At 49.2% G+C, this 19346-nt stretch overlaps 1 protein-coding gene across 2 annotated transcripts in view; it reads left to right on the top strand.

Moving 5' to 3' along the window:
• Nucleotides 1-19034, top strand: part of LOC138539878 (interferon-induced protein 44-like) — a 1550577-nt gene extending 1531543 nt beyond the window's left edge. For both annotated transcript variants that reach the window (XM_069641641.1, XM_069641642.1), the window contains one exon: nucleotides 18556-19034. In XM_069641641.1, coding sequence (XP_069497742.1) covers nucleotides 18556-18735 — 180 coding nt within the window. In that variant the 3' untranslated portion in view covers nucleotides 18736-19034. The remainder of the gene's footprint in view (nucleotides 1-18555) is intronic.
• Nucleotides 19035-19346: the final 312 nt, after the last annotated feature.

Here is a 19346-nt window from a genome sequence, read left to right as displayed (position 1 = left end):
CTAATGAAAGCCCCCAGTGTGTGTGTATGCATCCTTAGCTGTTGGGTGGATGTATGTTGCCACTTCACAACATACACTGTCTCCCTGCAGGGGTATATGGGTTGTTAGCTGACTATAGTGTCCCTTCCCCCGCAGAGTGCGGTACTCAGTCACTTCTTTAGTGGAAGAGGTGAAGTCTTCAAGCGACTTGCAGAGTGGTTTCTGGGCTCCTGGCAGTTGAGGGGCGCTGTTCGGGTGTAGAAACCATATGGCCTAGACCGCAGTGATTCTGGGGGTGATCCTTTAGTCTGGACTGCTGTGGGTAGTACCGGGCCCTCCCAGGCTTCAGGGCGCGCTGTGCGGTGCTGGCCAGGATGCTGTGGACCCGTGATTCTATGTGGGGTCCTCTCCTCCCCCCTGAGTAGGACAGGCGGGGGATGGGAGAGAATGGAGCACTGCAGGGGAGCGGTACCCGCCCTGTTTATCAGCCGTACTCACTTTGTTGGCAGCCTGCCACTCACTGGGCCTCTTTGTGGGGTCGGGTTCCCGTCCGGAGCTTCAGGGCAGTTGTGATGCTGGGTCTGCGCAAGAGCTGCTCTTCACTGCGGCCCCACAGAACCACAGAGCACCGGCCTCTTCCATTCCATCTGAGGTGCTGTTCCTCCGTGATGGGATCTGCGATGGGCTTACGCCTGTCCTCCGACGACTGGCTCTGTTTGACCTCACTGCTCCCTCGATCGGCAGAGGCTTGGAGGCTGATGCCCATGTAGGGATTCGACTCACCCCCAAACGGGACTGCCTATCGGCGCTCCGTCTGGTTTGTGATTTATGGGGGGAGAGGCTGTATGGAAGCCTGTGAGGTTAACACAGGGCCACCTAAGTCTGTGGGCTAGTTGGGGCACCACCGTTTTGGTCCGGCAGTGCTCCCTGTCAGCTACCGACTCGAATCGTTACAGTCGGGCGGTTCACAGGATCCACTTGCAGCGGGCCATAGGTTCTGTGGCTCTCTATGGGAGACTGGAGGTTACGCATTGAATGTGTTAGTGCCTCTGGTGAAGTTGCTTATGATCCTGCTGCATTGCTTATGATCCGGTAGCACAATAGCTCTCTCCTCTCCCGCTGGTATGCTGTCGGGCACCCGGGTCTCGTTTCATGTTGTGGCTCCTCCTCTCCCACTCTGGTGTAGAACTCAGGGACGGAGCGGCCGCCATTTACCCCTTAATCTTCAAGCCACGACTGGAGAGTTTTGGGGAGGCGGTTCACATGGAAGGCAGCGTTCTTTGGCCCCGGAATTTTACCGTTTGTTGCTCTGTCCTTTCCTCACTCCATATGTTGATTTCTGGAGAGTTTTAAAGGAGGTTCAGGCCAACGGAAGTGTGTTTGGAGGGTAGAACAAGCCAGGAGCTTCTATGGAGCCATGCCGCTCAATTCGGCTCCAAGCCACGCCCTTATTTGCTGTGTTTTGTTCTTTTTTGCATAGTTGAGATGTTAATGCACATGTTTTAAGCATTGTAAACAGCGCAATTGCCATAGAGCAGTGCAGTTGTCCACACAGTGTTTTGTTTGATGCCTAGTGTGAACCATGAGACTGAAAACTATACATCATATCGGATCATGCACTCTAAGGTCACAAAAGAGCTAATGACCAAGGTATTTGCTGTGCTGCACATGTCTCAGAAAGATGGGCAGCCTCGGACTGTACCTCAGCAGTATATTCCATCAATCCCACACTGTTCTGCAAATGCAACTCCCAAGGACAAGGAGGCCCTGCCCTACCCAGCACAAGCAGCCACTAAGGATAAGGATTCCCTACACCCTTTCATCAGATAAAACCGAAAGTGGAGCCAGTGTAATTAAAAAGGATAACTCCAGGTCATGCTTCATGTTGTCCTCAAACAGGCACAAGCACCATCGTCACTGGTCTGATCACCTCTAGCTATATTGCTTGGTAGTGGTTGCTACCCCAGGTCTCAAGGTGGTGCTTGGCTGCAATCAGTTTTTATGTATACTCTACTGCTGGTTGCACATCGGGCCAAGCCCTCTGACATATTTCGCCAGCAGTGAGTGCCATTACAGATCACCTTACTCCAACCGCTCCCATAGCTCTGGCAACACATTCAGCACTGAGCAATGTCCCGGCCACCTGCTCACTCTTTACTGTAGTGTTCCAGTACCCAGGAGCCCAGCCCTGGCCCATGAATCAGCAATGACCGCGCCAGACTTGCCAAAAATAACCAGCCTGGTACGGTTCTCCAAATGTCATGCTAGCGTACGTACATGAGACTGGTGATACCACATGATTTTTGGTTGGCATTCAGGGTTATTTAGGCAAATATTTGCAGTTTTGCACATTGTGCTTTCATAAAACTATGTAATGTTGTCTTCTTGTGATCATGATTTGCCCTTTTGTAATGTTTGTTGGTTGCACATTATGTATTCATTAGTCATACTCATAAATGCCTCACTGCTCTCAAAATAACATTTAAATAAGCTGCACTAGTGAACTTATGTTTGATCTACATCTTCAATAACTATTAGCACCTTGATTCTATTATACACCGTTTCTCTGTAAACCAGAATGCAGTCTATAACCTCTGGTAAAGAAAGACCTAATTACAAACATTCTGACTTGAACAGCAGCCTGACAAGCATCACAAAACAATTGCTTTGCGAAAGGCAGAGGATCATATGCAATTCCAGTCCACAAAGCAATCAAACACAAAATGTGTACATTTAAATTTGTTATTCTTTTATACATGTGTTTATTATTTTCCAATAAAACCTCATAAGAAACAACTAAGGTCGCTAGAGCTTGGTTACAGTGTATCAATAGTGTCAGTGATTACATAGAATACATAAATATCCTGGGTTGGCACGGAAAGGATAGTGCCAGGCCAGAGTTCCTTCAGTGCGTGGTGGAGCGATATCCGCCCACCAGGGCAGTACATCTCTCTTTTCGACGATCACTCAAAACGCTGCTCTTTTAGTCCCTTATGCTCCTCCTCCTCTCTTAGCGCCATGGCGCTTTATAAATCTGCCTAACATTACATAACATACATTATTCAATTCTCATGCAGTTTTGACCTATCAGACCTTCAGAAACTTCCCAGGGCAACCCTTGGCATTATAGATTCGCCTTTCAAGGGACGAACATCTGTCCACCTCACTGGGCCAGCGGCTGAGGCTTAATCTTTCTGCAGAACCCCACGTTGCAGCCGTGAGCCTCTTCCCCTGCCCCAGTGCGACAGCAAGAAATGTCTTTGCATGTCTGGTGAATTCCACCTCCCTCCAGATTTCCATTATCACCAATTTCGGGTTGTGTGGAACTGGAGACCCCAACACCCCAGATATCTTACAGATGCACCCCCACCAAAAGTCCTGAATTAAGTCACAGCTCCACACCATGTGGAAGAAGGTACCTTCCGCCCTCCCGACTCTCAGGCACGCCCCGTTGTCCACTACTCCCCACCGTGCCACCGCTGCACAAGAGTAATATGCCGGATGCAGTATTTTGTACTGGATTAAGCAAAGCTTGGCTTGTATTCTGATGTCCCGTGGGAAAATTAGTGCCTCCACCCACTCCTCAGGCTCCAGTGAACCCACTTCCCTTTCCTATTTCTCTTTAAGTCGGGACAACTTCTGGCCCCTGAAAGCCGTGAGTACCTGGTATAGTGTGGAGGTAACCTTAGTTGGAATTCGTTCTGGGAGAATATTAGCATCCATTTCGGGATCTCCTCCAACACAGGGAACTGAGAGCCAATGGCGTGCGTTAATTGCAGATGTCTGTAGTAGTCTTTGTTTGGAGCATAAACTTTTCCTGCAGAGCCCCAAATGCCAGAAAACGCCCCGCTTGTACTACATCCGCAAGTAGGCGAATCCCTTGTCCCTCCCAGCTCACAAAGTGACACATTTTCAGGACTTCGGGGATATGCCTATTGTTCCAGAGGGGCTGGTCCCAGTGTTGGTCTCCAACCCCAGCCAATGTAGTGGTGAGCATCTACCCAGGTTTGACGGATGTGTTGTGTCTTCTTCAGCAGTTCCACAGTCCACCTCCCTACAGTACATGCAGGGGTGTAATTGGTCCCATTCTCCTCCTCTCCCCCCTATGTGTGGGAGCCCAGGGTCACAGTGGAGCCATTCGTTCACCACCCCCATCTGTGTCGCCCAGTAATAGGTGCAGAGACAGGCCAGACCAATTCCCCCTCCCAAACTGAGCGCTGCAGGGTTTTCAGAGCAGTGCAGGGTTGTTCCCCCCCCCATCCCCCAGGACAGCCCACGGAGGATGCCATCAACAGATGTAAAGATCGCTTTGGGGACAGGAAGTGGGGCGTTCTCAGGACATATCTCAGCAGCGTCAAAATTTTAAAGAGGGCCGCCTTACCCATCAGTGTTAGTGGGAGGGATTGCAAGTGGACCAGAGACTGAAATCAAGTATGGGCACTGCCTATGGATCGTCCCATCACCCACCCCCCGAAGAGGAAAGAGAACTGTCTTTTGTTTGTGCACCCTAAGTCCACAAAACTTCTGGTATTCTGTGAGTATACGAGTCACCACAGGGCAGGAGTTCCCAGGATTGCTTATATAGATAAGGAGATCGTCTGCATAGAGCGAGACCCGGTCTCCCCCTGCCCCCACGGCCATGTGAACGCTGTCCATTCCTCTGCCGACCTGAGTTTTATCGCCAGTGGCTCTGTGGCAAGCGTAAAAAGCCGTGGGGAGAATGGGCAGCCCTGCCTGGTCACCCACCCCAGTGTGAAAGCCCTGGAGGACACTAATTTTCCTGCACCACCGCTTCCGGAGAATCGTACAGTAGTCTGGCCCAAGACATGAAGCTCTCCCCAAATCCCATACGGCCCATAATGTCCCATAAGGCGTCCCACCCTACCAAATTGAATGCCTTCAAGAAGTCCACGGCTAAGAGCGTTAGTGGGTCTGATATCGCTGAGGCCTGATTAATGGCAAACTGCACCCTGCGCAGGTTCTTCCGAGTGGACCTGGTGGGCATAAATCTGCATTGGTCTGGGTGTACGAGGTTGTCTATCACGCCTAGTAGCCTATTAGCTAAGATCTATGCTAGGACCTTAGTCTCCCCATTAATTAGCAATATTGGCCTGTAGGATGCACAGCGTTCCGGTGGTTTCTCAGGTTTGGGGACCACAACACATGCCTTCCTGAGGTCTGGGGGGAGTTGGCCATTCTTCCTGCTTTGTATGAACATACGGTGCATGGGCACTATCACCGGTTCACCCACCGTTTCCAGGTTTCTACCGGAAAGCCGTTGGGTCCTGAAGGGTTTGCCGGATAGAAGGTGGGACAGTGCTGCCGCCACCTCCTCCTCTGTGATCTCGGCCTAGAGTTCCAGCGACTGCTGTTCCGAGAGGCAGGGGATCGTTATTGAGTCGATGATATTTGATCTGTCTGTCTCGATTGCTAGCATCTGGGGGGAGTAGAGGTCTTTGTAAAAGGTCGCGAATGCCCAATATTGGAGTCTTCAGTTAAAATCCCTGCCCCGGCGTCCTGTATGGCCCATACGTGTCCCTTGCTCCAGTCCCGCCTTTCCAACCAAGTCAGGGTTTTCCCGGCCTTGTCTCCTGTTTCGTGTATTTGGCTACGTACCGTCTAGTGGGCTACCCTTGCATTGTCTAGTGCCACGTTTCTTAGGACCGCCTGTGCTGAGACTAGAACTTCTTGTGAAGCCCAGGACCCTGACTCGAGGGACTCCTCCTCCTTCCTTGACGCCTGCTCCTCTGCCTCCTCTATTTCCCAGGCAAGAGAGAGAGTCTCCTCCCGAAGCACCGCCTTGTAGCCCTCCCATAGCGTGATTGGGCTGTTAACTGAGCCCTTGTTTAACTTGAAATATTCTGTCGTCTTACTGGATAGACCCTTCATCACCTCCGGCATACCTAAGTAGTATGCGTTAAGGCGCCAGGCTGTTCTAGGTTTCGTTCGTCCATTTTTCAACACCATGAGTAGGGGGGAGTGATCTGAGATGCCTCTGGACAGAAATGTCGCAGACAGTAACCTGTGTGCCATGCACTGTGGGACAAAGAAGTAATCTATCCTAGAGACTTGTCTGCATTGGAGAAGAATGAGAACCCAGATTCTTCCCCGTGTAGTGCCCTCCATGCATCCACCAGACCCAGTGCGATCGCGAAGGAGTATAGCTTGGTCGGGAAGTCGGGGTTTCAATTGCCCGTGTGTAATCTGTCTCTACCCACTTCCATGACTTTGTTGAAGTCCCCTCCCCAGCACCCACATGTCCGCTTGCTCAGTAATTATTGTTGCTTGGAGATCGTTCAGGAGCTCAGGGTGTGAGCGGTGGGGGTGCGTATACAGCCACAATGCCTCAACTGTTCCCCTACATTTCCCCAGTTACCACTACGAATCAGCCTCTTGGGTGTGCCTTCACCTCCCTCAGTTGAAATGGTACCCTCTTGTGTATCAGATTCATCGTCCCGTTACCCCTCTCGAGAATCCCGTGTGATAGGCCAGTGCATAATCGGACCTCTTGAAGAACCTGCATTCCGTACCGACCAAGTGCATTTCTGTTAGGAGGGCAATGTCCGGTGAGTGGCTGTTGAGGAACTGCAGTACCAATCTCCGTTTAATGCTGGAGCCTAGCCCATTGACATTCCATGTCAACAGAGATACCACCCCATCATATGCCATTGGATCCCCAGAGATATGTCTTGTGTGCCCTATGAGCCAGTATCTGTCTCCCTATTCCCTCCGCCATTCAGTGCAGTGCCTCCCCGTGCCTCTCACCCTGCCTCCCCAGTAAGCTAAGCAACCAACCAAAATGAAATGCAAGAAAAAACACCCCTATCCCCCAACACCGAACCTTCCCCCAACCAGAAGCATCTGTCACCCTAACTCCACGTCAAGCGCACGCGGGGTAAACCATTTCAACACAACTCCTAAGCCCGAATCCGCAAGCTTTGGTACTGACCAATACCCTCCACCCCTGCACTTCCCCGACACCAACTGTGTGTCCCCCCCAGCCTGCACTTCCCCCACAACTAGAAGTACCTGTCGCCTGAACCTGTATGAACTAAACCATTTAAGAACATATCCGTAGTTGCCTGTGAGAGCCAGCTCAGCTCTTTGTTGTCCCCCACTGGGGGCTGATGCATGGAGGATTCAGAAAACTAGCAGTCTTGGATCCCAGAAGGCCTGTCTAGTGACTTACACAAACCCACATCAGAGTGTCAATGCGCCACATCTGCAGTCAGCCTGCTTTTCCACTCCCTGGGATGCCTTCATCCACCTCGTTGATGCATGGTTTCTGCACATCAAACAGGACTGGGGATGTTTCTGTGGTGTCATCCCGGACTAGGAGATCTTTTGGTGTTCCCGGGCACGGCCAGAGAGAACAGGTGTCTCCAACCAGTCCCAGACCGTTTTGGGGCTGCGAAACACATGTACCGTAGTATTGTAGTAGAAAGAAAAGTGCGTATTTAATGTTCAGGGACATTAACTTCTTCTTCACCGAGTCAAAGGACTGCCATGATCTTTGTAGTTCCCTTGTGTAGTCCGGGAAGAGGCCAATTTGGTTGCTGTTGTAGGTAATCTGGCCTGTCACCCTTACCATGTGTAGTAGCGTGTCTCAGTCCTTATAGTTCAGGAGATGCGCTACCACCGTGCGCAGATGGGTGCTAGGCACAGGCCGGCCCGTTGGGACACTGTGTGCCCGTTCAATTCAAAAGAAGTTCAAGAGTTTCTTGGGTGCCATAAGGTCCGACGGCCAGCGCTCCAAAAATAATTCCATAGAGTGCCCTTCCTCCTTTTCCGGGAGTCCGAGTATGCAAAGATTATTGCGGCGGGACCTGCCTTCACTGTCCTCTGCCCGGTTTTCTAAGGTGGTTAGTTTCTGAGACATCAACGTCAGCTGTTCCTCCATCTTTCTGAGCCCATCCTCACTGTCCGGTATGCGTTGTTCTGTCTCTCCCACCCGCGAGGTCAGGTTGCGCAAGTCTTGACGTAGGAAGGAAACTTAAGAGGCCAAGCCATCAATTTTGGTTTCAACCAATGACCTAGAGTCACCGATGGCGGCCATGATATCTGTGAGCAATATTATCTGTCCACTCCCACACATTCCCCATCTACAGTCATCTTCTCCCGTACCGAGGAAGAGCGCGTCGGGACACTTGTCGTGTAGCAGTCTATTTTATTCTGCGCTGTCCCTTTCCGGGGCATGTCTTTCACCATAGCCGTGTGTGTTGCTGGTGCCAAGAGCGTGCAGTCACCACCCTCAGTCCTACAGGCTCCCTCTGTTCTCGGTGGATTGTAGCGCACCTAAGTAGCGGCGATCACTACTCCCCCAGGCTGAGCATTGGGCACATGGGGCCACCGCGTCTAGGGAAGCGCTCCCACAGGACCACGTTAACATCTCTAGTAGCCGCCACAGGCTACAACTCTGTGTATGTCCGCCCTTCTTGCCAGGCCCTCTTGTCTCGGCAGGTCAGCCGCTCCGCGCCTCTATCAAGCATGTCTCCCCACACTCACTCCGGTCTAAGGAGCCAGATCTGTTGTTTCTCTGTGGTGGGGGGGGCATAACCTCATACCCTTTGGTATTCACTTGTGGCATTGCGACAGCCACCGTTCCCCCCGCTTTGTCCACCTCTCCTCTCCAAGGACACACTTTACTCACCACTGCAGGGCCGGGTTCGTACTGCACAGTTTTTGGCCCCGGCGACAGGGGCTGACCAGTGGCTTCCTCTGCAGGTTCATTTGCAAGTCTCACCAGCCTCCTCCATGGCCACCAGCAGCCCAGTTCACCTCTCAGCCCGCGGACGCACATGGCAACATGGTCCGTGGGTTTCGGAGCACCTATCGGGTTTAGTCCACCCTCTGGGTCTAGCCGCTTTGGCTGCTGATCACTGCAGGTCGGCACTGGGGCCAGGGTTTGTCTCCGCTGTCCGGTGCCTCTCGTCTGCTTCCTGCCAGTGCACCAAGATGACGTGTGGCCTTTGTCTTTTGCAGTGGCCACCTGTTCTTGGGCTCCACTCCGATTTTTTCCGGTTTTCCTGGAGGATGCAGCGGAAGCGCTCCTCAGACCCAGCAGCGTTGTGAAATTACTTGGAAAACCAAGCCGCAAGCAGGATCTTTACTTGATATTACATCAGCGCCAGCGTAGCAACAGAGACTCACGGCTGCATAAGCCGTACATTTTATTGTCACTAGTTCCGTGTTCATTAAATATCCATTACAAGTTATTTGTGTGTGCTACGTTTCCCTCACAATAAAAACGGTTCCTTTCAGGTACACAAATGTATATGCTTTAAAGGCCTTAGAGAAATCAGGAGGGTTCATTATTGCTAGGGAAAATTACCCTTTCCCAATAAAATGAGATCGGTATTTATCCTGCAATAGTGACACCCCGCTTTGGCCAATAATTCTTATTTCGGAGACTTGTGGATCTGCTTAGATCACATGCTCTGCATAGTCCGACATCTAGTGGTAGTTGCGCAGTATTACAAGATTTGTTTTCAAAACTCGAAAACAGACATCGACAGGGCTTGTTAGTAATATTATCCTTAGTATGATATGTACTGTACCCATGGTCCTTCACGCGTCAGGTCCCTCAGATTGTTTCTTTCCACTATCGTGGTCAGTCGCAAGTTGTGGAGTTCCTTTCCAGGCTGATGCCTTCGACTAGTTAAAATGTATTCGTAGACTTCTCTCTTTTCTTTTACTGTCCGCTTTTGCCGCAGCATCTTCCAACTGCTCGACGGCCCTCGGCGGAAAACTCCATCATGGACGATGCCTGAGTGGCTCGACGACCAGACGCGGACTTTACGGGCCTCTTCAGACCTAGGCCCATACAGTAGGAAGAGCAGGGGGAGGTCTCATACAGCACTCCATTTTAGAGAATGCATATGCTGCCACTTCTTTTTCCCTTTTCTCGACCTAACTGCCCTTTCCATTTATTATTGAAAAAAAACACCTTTTAAATGTTGCCCTACTTGCCATAGGAAGTTCCCGTGGAAGGACATGCACTGAGTGTGTAATTACTGTATCCCTAGCAACCACCCAGAAAAGCTTTGCAAGTCCTGTTAAATTTTCCACCTGAAAAGTCTTAAAGACCGCCAGACCAAGCGCTGGGCCGTCCTAGCCATGCAGGCCAAAGTCTCCACCGACGTGATGGGGAATCCATCGAGGGCAGTTTCAGTGTCCCTAGTGACGCCGAAGGTGACCGAGGTTCATCGGAACCCCATGTGCGGGCCCCTGCCTCCACTAAGCAGTCCCACGGCTCTGTGACGGAGACGACACCCGGCGGCCATAGCGCACACACATCCAAACATACCAAGCACATAGCCCATGGCCGACATTCGACGAAATTGTCGACCATCGAAGCCCACGCGGTGTCCGCTGAGTCTTCCCTGTCCTCTGGGCCATCGCTTGCTCCTTCGATGCATGACAGAGCTCTGAAACTGGCCTCAAAAGTAAATTTGGATACCCCGCATAAAAAAGCCCTCCTTTTGCATGCCGAAAAACAGGCGTCGAAAAGCGCTTCAGTGTCCCCCAAACATACGCCGAAAATGCAGGAACTGATTAAATAACATGTCCCTGCTACCCTTTTAAAGACAAGGGGCCTCATTACGAGGTAGGAGGTCAGAGATTACTGGCACCGGTAAGGGTGCTGTTAATCACTTAGCTCCATATTCCGAGGTCTCTTAGCGGGTACCTTCCTTAACACCTGGTCTGACCAGGTGTTAAGGACGGGACCCGCTAAGGGGCTTCAGAGCTAATAACGGTACCGCAAATTGCGGTACCGTTATTAGCTACTTCCCCATTCCCATTGAGTCCTATGGGGGCTCAAATGGGAATGGGGAATGGTTCTCAGAATGGGAACTTAACGGGTCCTCCAAGGTTGGAATGACCCGGTAAGTACCCATTCCGAGAACCCGGACCTGGACCCGGTATGCGGTAAGGGGGTAGCCATGGTGCTAATAGCACCATGGCTACCTCCTACCTCGTAATGAGGCCCAAGGTCACAGAAAAAAAGCGAAATCCTGAATGCCCTTGTCTTCCCAGTCCACTAGCTTCCAGGTTATGGGTTCCCCCTCCTCTGTAGACACACTCACAGGGGCTATGCATCCCAAAGATCAGACACCCTCCCAAACACCCCTACCCCTTGAGGTTTTCCACCTTCCTATGAATGGACCCCTGAACAATTCAACAAAATTATGAAGAGGATGTCATGCTTTGTTGACTTCATGGACAAACACAACAAACTGCTGCTGAAGGCTGCCCAACATTTCAGTATTGACACCAAAGAGGCACAGTGAGACAAGGGGGGTCATTCCGAGGTGGGCGGTAAGGGATTACCGGCACTGGTAAGGAGACCAGTGCCGATAATCCCCTACTGCCCAATTCCGAGGTCCCTCAGCGGGAACCGTAAGGGACGTGAGCGCAAGTAACAGCCTTATGGGGGCTCAAATGGGAAGGGGGATTGGTTTGTTCAATGGGGACTTACCGGTCCCTCCAGTGTCAGAATGGACCGGTAAGTCCCCATTGAACAACACCGGTTTATTCCACTGTTGCTATTTATACAGAGACATATACAGCCCTCCTTATCTACACCTAACCTCACAAGGGCCCTTAACCCTAGAATTGAAAAATTATTCATGCCATCGCCCACAGATCCCCTGTGTATTAGGGGTCAGCTAAAACCTGACTCACTAGTTGTCACCACTACTAAGAAGAGGGCTGGCACTCCTCTGGCGTCGGCTGATGCCCCGCCAGACAAAGAAAGTAAAACAATCTACACTTTCGGAAGGAAGGTCGCATCCTCAGCGGCATATCAGCCTAGAATTGCAAATAACAATACCCTCATAGCTAGTCATGGCTACCATAAGTGGGATGACTTGGAACACCAGGTTGAAGCAGTTCCAGAACCCCTAAAATCACAATTACTAAGCACCATCTCAGAGGGAAAGCAGATATCTAACAGCATATTTAAAAACAATCTTGATGCAGCAGACAAAGCGGACCACATCATCACAGAAGGCACACTCATCAAGCGCCATGACTGGCTTAGACAGTCTGGTTTTAAATTAGAGACACATGCCACCCTCCTTAACATGCTGGTGGAACTTAGTGTACTCTTCGGCATGGTTGCCGAAGACACCCTCAAAAGCACAAAGGAAGAGTAGGATACTCTTAAATCCCTCAGCCAACTAAACAACAAACCCTATGTACAACAGCGTTTCTCAAACTCCAGAAGGTTTCAGGGTCAGAGTTCACAACTCTCTGCCGGATACAATCAGGGTGGGCAGTCTTCAACTTGGGGCCCCTCACACGGACAATCTTCCTCTTCTAGTTTTCAAAGAGGAAATGACAGATCCAGAGGAAGAGGCAGAACCTCACCTGGAAGAGGCTCCACTCCTCCCAAGCAATAAGACACCGCTACAGGTCCCCTCCCATGCCACTCCAGTAGGAGGTTCAATCTCAGACCTCACCCACGAATGGGAGGGTATGACATCAGACAAGTGGGTGTTGCCCAACGTAGCAGGCGGTTATTGCATCGAACCTTTGCAAAGACCGGCGCATACTATTGGAAGAAGTAAAGACCCTGCTGGAAAATGACGCCATAGAGATCGTCCCTACAAATCAGGTAAACAAGGGTATTTATTCAACATACTTCCTTGTGCCAAAGAAAGACCTCTCCATGCGCCCAGTTCTAGTCCTGCGCCCTGCAAACAAATACGTCAAACCTCAAACGTTTTGAATGACCACGCTGCAAGAGGTAATTCCTCTCTTAAAACGGGGGGACTATATGGCAACATTGGGTATGAAAGATGCATACTTTCAAATTGCAATGCGCCCTGCGCACAGAAAATACCTGAAATTCAAAATAGCCAGAGTTCACTACCAGTTCAAGGTGCTCCCCTTCGCATCGCCTCAGCGCCAAGAGTATTCAGAAAGGTGCTCGTAGTAGTGGCAGCACACCTCCGCAGAGAGTCAATCCCTGTGTACCCTTATCTTGGCGACTGGCTAATCACCGGGGAGTCTCCTCAGATTTGCAGACAAAACACCCAAAGAACGTTAAACTCTCTTTTCCATTACGTTTCTCCATCAACGAGAAAAAATCAAGTCTAGTTCCCAGCCAAATAAAACAATTTCTGGGGGCCATTTTAAAGACAAACAAAAAATTACAAAACATGTTGTTGCAAGTACCTCATTACAAGGCCGGTCGCCAGATAACTGTACGCAAAGCAATGCGCTTTGTGAGAAACCTAAGGGTGCTCTCCTGAGTAGGACCCAGGAATCCCTTATCCAGGTGGCCAGGACACGGCCCTTCGCTGTTGGATTCAGTTCCTGGGGGTGGACCGGTGGGGGGGGATCACCTGGGTAGGGGAGCCTGGAGTCGTGCTGGGGGAAAAAACCCAGGCCAGACGTGGTATGACACCGGGGAAGACGATGAGGAGGACCAAATCTCTGAGATTTTTATAGGTAACTCCAGATCAACAACTCTTACACCCAATGAATCTCCCTTCTCTAAAACCAACAACCCCTCCACATCCAGTAAACCAATTAGGTATCCAAACCCTGTGCCTATGGAAAACTATATCTCCCAGAATCCCTGTTGTCCTGTTGTCTACTCGAGCACTCCCAGTCATTCTTCACACCGTTCCTCTGATTATTATTTCCCGGACTCTCAGCCTTCTTTAACCAAACATTACCGTTCCCACAATCCCCATAGTTCATTTCAATATAATAATCCTGGTAATTCCCTCTTGTTCCATAAACCCTACCCATAGGATGTCTGGAAAGTTTTACCACCCCCCTCTTTTGATACAAACACTTTCTCTCACCGTGACAGACAACGGACTAATACCAGAGCCGTTTACCTGACATGTCCCAACACTCTGGTCAGACAGAGTCAGGTAATTGACAATAACCACACACACCTGACGGCCCTTTACCTTCCCCACAGGGATAAAAGGCAGAGCACGACAGCACACTTCCAGCAAAGCCGAACTGCACAAGGAGACAGCTACACCAAACCGGCAGTATGAAGGGAGAAGAAAAGTGGTGAGACCTAGAAGGACGACGAAGGGGGAATTGCCCTTGCCCTTTTCAACTCAGACCCGCGTAGCCTCCAGAAGGGAAATCGTAAGACCGGGAGTTACAGCTGGCGTGCAGAGCAACAGATGTCAATGGTACATGGGGGCCTCCTGCATTGATAACGTAGGCGGAGAGGCAAGCTGGCTACCGTGGTACTATCATTGGGCCTCATTACACGGATGGCGGTGAACCATGGCGCTATTAGCGCCATGGTTCATGCCAGTAAAATACCGGCACCGCCTTGGTGGAAAGGGGAAAGGGGAATTACCGCCCTATTCCAAGGTTGGCGGGGCGGTAATTCCCCCTTCCACCATTGCCCTTCCCCATTCCCATTTTTGCCCCATAGGGCTCTATGGGAATGGGGAAGGCGCTAATTACGGTACCGCAAATTGCGGTACCGTAATTAGCTCCCTGGTCCCTTTGCGGTTTGGCTTTTATCGCCTGCAAAAAGTAGGCGTTAAATTCCCCAACCCGCAAAGGGACCTCGTAGTAAGGGGGTAAGGATTTATCGGTACCGGTAAAATACCGGTACCGGTAAACCCTTACCGCCATCCGTGTAATGAGGCCCATTGACTCCAGAGAACAAAGAAGCCAATGGGTTCAGCACAGCCAAATAACAAAGAAGCCAATGGGTTCAGCACAGCCGGTGAGTCGGAGGAAGCTGATATCAAACCGAACTGTGTTAAGCCCAAGGTTGCGAGTAGCAAGATTTTGAACGTAAGAAGAAAGGACTTGTGTGTATGTTTGAACTTTAAAGAAAGTCCAGTTGAGGTCTAGGTGCAGAGGGGTCTGGCGCCACGTGGGCGCTCATTCGAAAGGCTCTGACCGGGGCGTGTTTTTGAAACTACAATAACCAGAATGCCCTAGGAAAGGGTGGCGTAAGGCGTCAGAGTGGTCCTACAAGGGTCACGTCAAATCCCTTGTACGATCGAAAGTCTCTGACCCGTTGCCAGAGGAAAGCTAGGGGAAGGGAACCCCGCTTTTCACTACGATTGTGAACTGTAATAATTGGCAAATGTGAACCCGACAGAGGGATGCCGAAATAAAGCTAAAGGGAAAGAAACACCGATTTCTGATGAAACTAAGTCATACATGAATGGTATTAGGAATACATGAACTGTGTTGAAGAAAGGCCATAGTGAACCCGATGGAGGAAGGCCCGTTTTTGCAAGAAGGATCTGAGCCCGGCAGATGGAGATCCCAGGGGAGAAGAGCAATCACCCAAAGAACTTTTGTTTGTTTATTTGTTTGCCATTTTACAAAAAGGGGTGAAGAAGAATACACTCGATAACAGTGTATCAACGAGAGTGTCACCTTGTTCGTTGTGTAAACGGACATTAAGGCTCCTAAAGATTACGAGCGATATCTGAGAGGCCGTAGTGAACCAGACAGAGGGAGGCATGGTTTTGCAAGGAGTATCCGAGCCCGGCGGAGGGAGATTCTAGGGGCAAAGAGCAATCAACCAAAGTACGAAATAACCGAAATAACTTTTGTTAGTTTGTCATTGTGAAATCGGGGCGAAGAACAATCGCCCAAGGTGCAAGAACACTGAGAGAACTTTTGTTTGTCTGTTTCTTCTAATCAGCAAACCTGCTAAGGCAAGAGACTTTTGCAGGAAAGAGACTTTCGGCCTCTGAAGGGGTTTCGATATCGTTGAACTAAACTGTGAACCTTGTGCTGTCGAGGCCCAGTAGTGTGCTGTGCTCGAGAGTCCCACCTTGTCCCATGCTTCAAACGTGAGGAAGGGAGACCCACCCATACCATCCTGACTCAATATGTAACTAGTAGTAAGGATTGGCAATATTCTAGGACAGCCTTCTTATTATTTGATTGTCGCAGCTTGCCCCTATCTTAAATTTAGGTTTAGATTATGCGCTTATCTCACCCATTATAAAGTTCAATAAACACCCTTGAACTGTGTTCACTTGTGTCTGTCTTTACTGTTGCCACCACGAGTTCCTTACAGCTTGCTTGGGATGATGGCCTCATGCTTTCACTTAGTGCCACCCGCAGGCCTGCGCATGTGCCCACTGCAGGAGTGGTTAGTGAAACAATGGTCTCAGGCAATCATCAGTGGACGATCTAGTGGTTGTTTCGCTAACCCTGGTACAGGCTCTTCACTTGGACAACCTGCTAAAAGAAAAACCCTTTCACGTTCCACCAGCACAAGCGATCCTAACTACAGAGGCCTCACTCGCCGGATGGGGGGCTCACTTCCTCCACCACACAGGCCACGGCCAGTGGACACGCGCTACAGCCCAAAAACACATCAACTTCCTAGAAATTCAGGCAGTTCTCAAGGCTCTTCAAGCCTTTCAGCAACATCTTTCAGATCAAACAGTGTAAGTCCTCACAAACAGCGCCACTGCCATGTTCTACATAAACAAATGGGAGGCATGCACTCGCTAAGTCTGTCCAGGCTATCCCAAAAATATGGAAGTGGGCACTCAAGCGAAACATGTTCCTAACCTCTCAACACGTTCCAGGGGAACGCAATGCTCTGGCACACACTTTAAGCAGATACCCTCTACCAGAAGAACACGAGTGGCAACTCAACAGATGGAATCTTCTCCCAATGGGGTCATCCCCCATTAGACTTGTTCACCACAAGCCTCAACACGCAATGCCCAGACTTCGTGTCCAGGTTTCCCCAACCTGGTTCCAAGGGGAACGCCCTATGGATGAACTGGCAGGGAAATGTGCTTACCCCTTTCCTCCAACACCACTCCTCAGCAGGATAGTGCACAGGATGCACCAGAAACAAGCTACTCTAATCCTGTTTGCTCCTATGTGGGCGAGACAACCTTGGTTTCCACATCTGCTCAAACTGGCGATATGAAACCCGATCAAGCTCCCATGCCTTTACAACATGCTAACACAACACACAGGAGCATCTTTCCACCCTCATCCTCATCTATGAACTTGGCAGCCTGGCTCCTGAAGTCAGAGTTCGGCCACTTAAATCTTCCACAGCGGTGTATGGATTTCCTAAAGGAGGCACGGAAACCCAACACCAGACACTGCTATTTCAATAAGTGGGAGAGAATTGTGATATGGTACAAGTCACAAACCATATACCCAATCGAATGTTCCCCAGCTATATTACATGCATTACCTACTAGACTCTGGCCTACTATTCAACTCCATCAAAGTAAACCTGGCTGCTCTGTCAGCTTACACCACTTCACAAAACAAAGTGTCCTGTTGGAAAGTTCCTGTCATGAAAGCATTCATGGCAGGGGTAAAGAGGCTATGCCCTCCCATCTCTAACCCTCCACCCGGTTGGGACCTTAATATTGTGCTCTCAAAACTCATGGGTCCACCCTTTGAGCCTATGCACAAGGCCAGCCTAAAACATTTAACTTACAAAACTGTATTCCTAGTGGCCATTACCTCTATAAGACGTGTCAGTGAAATTTTTCCGTACACAACCATTTCTTCATAATCCACAAAGACAATGTTGTCCTCAGAACACCTAAGTTCATTTCAAAGTTCCATGTTAATCAATCCATAGAACTTCCTACCTTCTTTCAAAATCCATCTAACTCAGCTGAATGAAGCCTCCATACACTTGATGTATGGAGAGCAGCCTTGTAATATGTGAACAAAAATAAACCCATAAGGAAAACAGACCAACTCTTTGTTTCCATGGCACCTGGGAGAGACAGCGATCACATTTCAAAGAACGCCATCTCAAAATGATAGTCAGGTGCATACAGCACTGCTATTCCCTATCCAACAGAGTTTTACCTTTCACTCCCAGGGCTCACTCTACCACCGGAGCTACCTTTGCAAAGCTGCTACATGGAGTTCTATTCATACTTTCACACAGCATTATTGCATTGACACCCACTCTAAAGAAGATTCACAAGTGGGACAAGCGGTTCTAAAACATCTATTTGCTGTTGTACCTTCTCACATCCCACCTCCCTCTCCCGATACTGCTCACTAATCTATGTAGAGCATGTGATCTATGCAGATCCACAAGCCTCAGAAGGGATACATTACTCACTGTAATCGTATTTCTGATGCTTGTATCTGCTTAGATGCTTGTATCTGCTTAGATTCACAATCTCCCACCCTTCCTCCCCTTCTGGAGTCGAAAGTGCATAGATTTTTTTCTGTTCTATCACTGTTTTTTGCTTTATCACATCTGTACTCGCGATTCACTTCATGCAACCGAACTGTAGGAACCAAACAATCTGAGGGACCTCGATGTGTGAAGGACCATGGGTACAGTACACGTCATACTATTACTAGTATTACCACTAGATATCGGACTATGCAGAGTATGCGAATCTAAGCCGATACAAGCATCAGAAATAAGATTACGGTGAGTAATGAATCCCATATATAATGTTTTATGCATTTCCTTTTTCCTTTGTGCATGAATGGAGCATGTGTTGGAAATTTCATGTGTTTATTCTGGAAACATTTGTTCTCTCTTGAACATCGGTATTCTATGAGTCTTAAGTTTTTAAACTCATTCCCTTTGTTTTCCAGCTCCATACAGCCGCAGCTCGCCTGGGGATTCCAGTAACGTGTATCTTGCCAGTTAAAAATTACTCATACGAGCTGGAGCTTCAGGAGGACGTGGACATCCTGATATTACATGCTGTGCAGCAGATCATGCGCATGGCCGACCAGTATTTTGATGATCTTGGTGTTGATAACGAGGAGTAAAACGCACTCGTTAAAGATCAATTCTGTTTATGTTGAATGCTTCCAACTATTGTACTTACATAAGTGGCATATTGTTTAAAATAAAACCCTTAATGTTGGTTGAAGTACATATCTGGAATGGGTTGAACACATGGAGTAGATGCTATGGTGTAAACAGTACAGATGGCTGACTGATGTCTGTTTTCTTCCTCCAAACTGTCATGCTTCTGTATATTAAAGTCGAAATAAGGAAAATGATTCACACCATTTGTTAGTTTCATGGGCTTTGTTATCAATAAATTCAAACTAAATAAAAAAAACGCGTCTAGTAGTGGTGTGCATAGGCCTAGATGGACCGTTTCTTTCAGAGTGAGACTTATTAGATGTTTTGTTTTTGATCATTTTATTCATTAAGATTCACAGGTGGGACAAGTGATTCTAAAACATCTATTTGCCGCTGTACCTTCTCACATCCCACCTCCTTCTCCAGATACTGCTCGCTAATCTATGCAGAGAATGTGATCCAAGCAGATCCACAAGCCTCAGAAGGGATACTGGGTTTCAGAGTGAGACTTATTGGATTTTATTTTATTTTGAAAATAAATTTTTATTTGGATCAACATTTGCGTAAA

This window comes from Ambystoma mexicanum, chromosome 1q (assembly GCF_040938575.1).
Source record: "Ambystoma mexicanum isolate Mex_15411 chromosome 1q, UKY_AmexF1_1, whole genome shotgun sequence".
Lineage (NCBI taxonomy): Eukaryota > Metazoa > Chordata > Amphibia > Caudata > Ambystomatidae > Ambystoma > Ambystoma mexicanum.
This window is presented reverse-complemented; position numbering and strand designations above follow the sequence as displayed.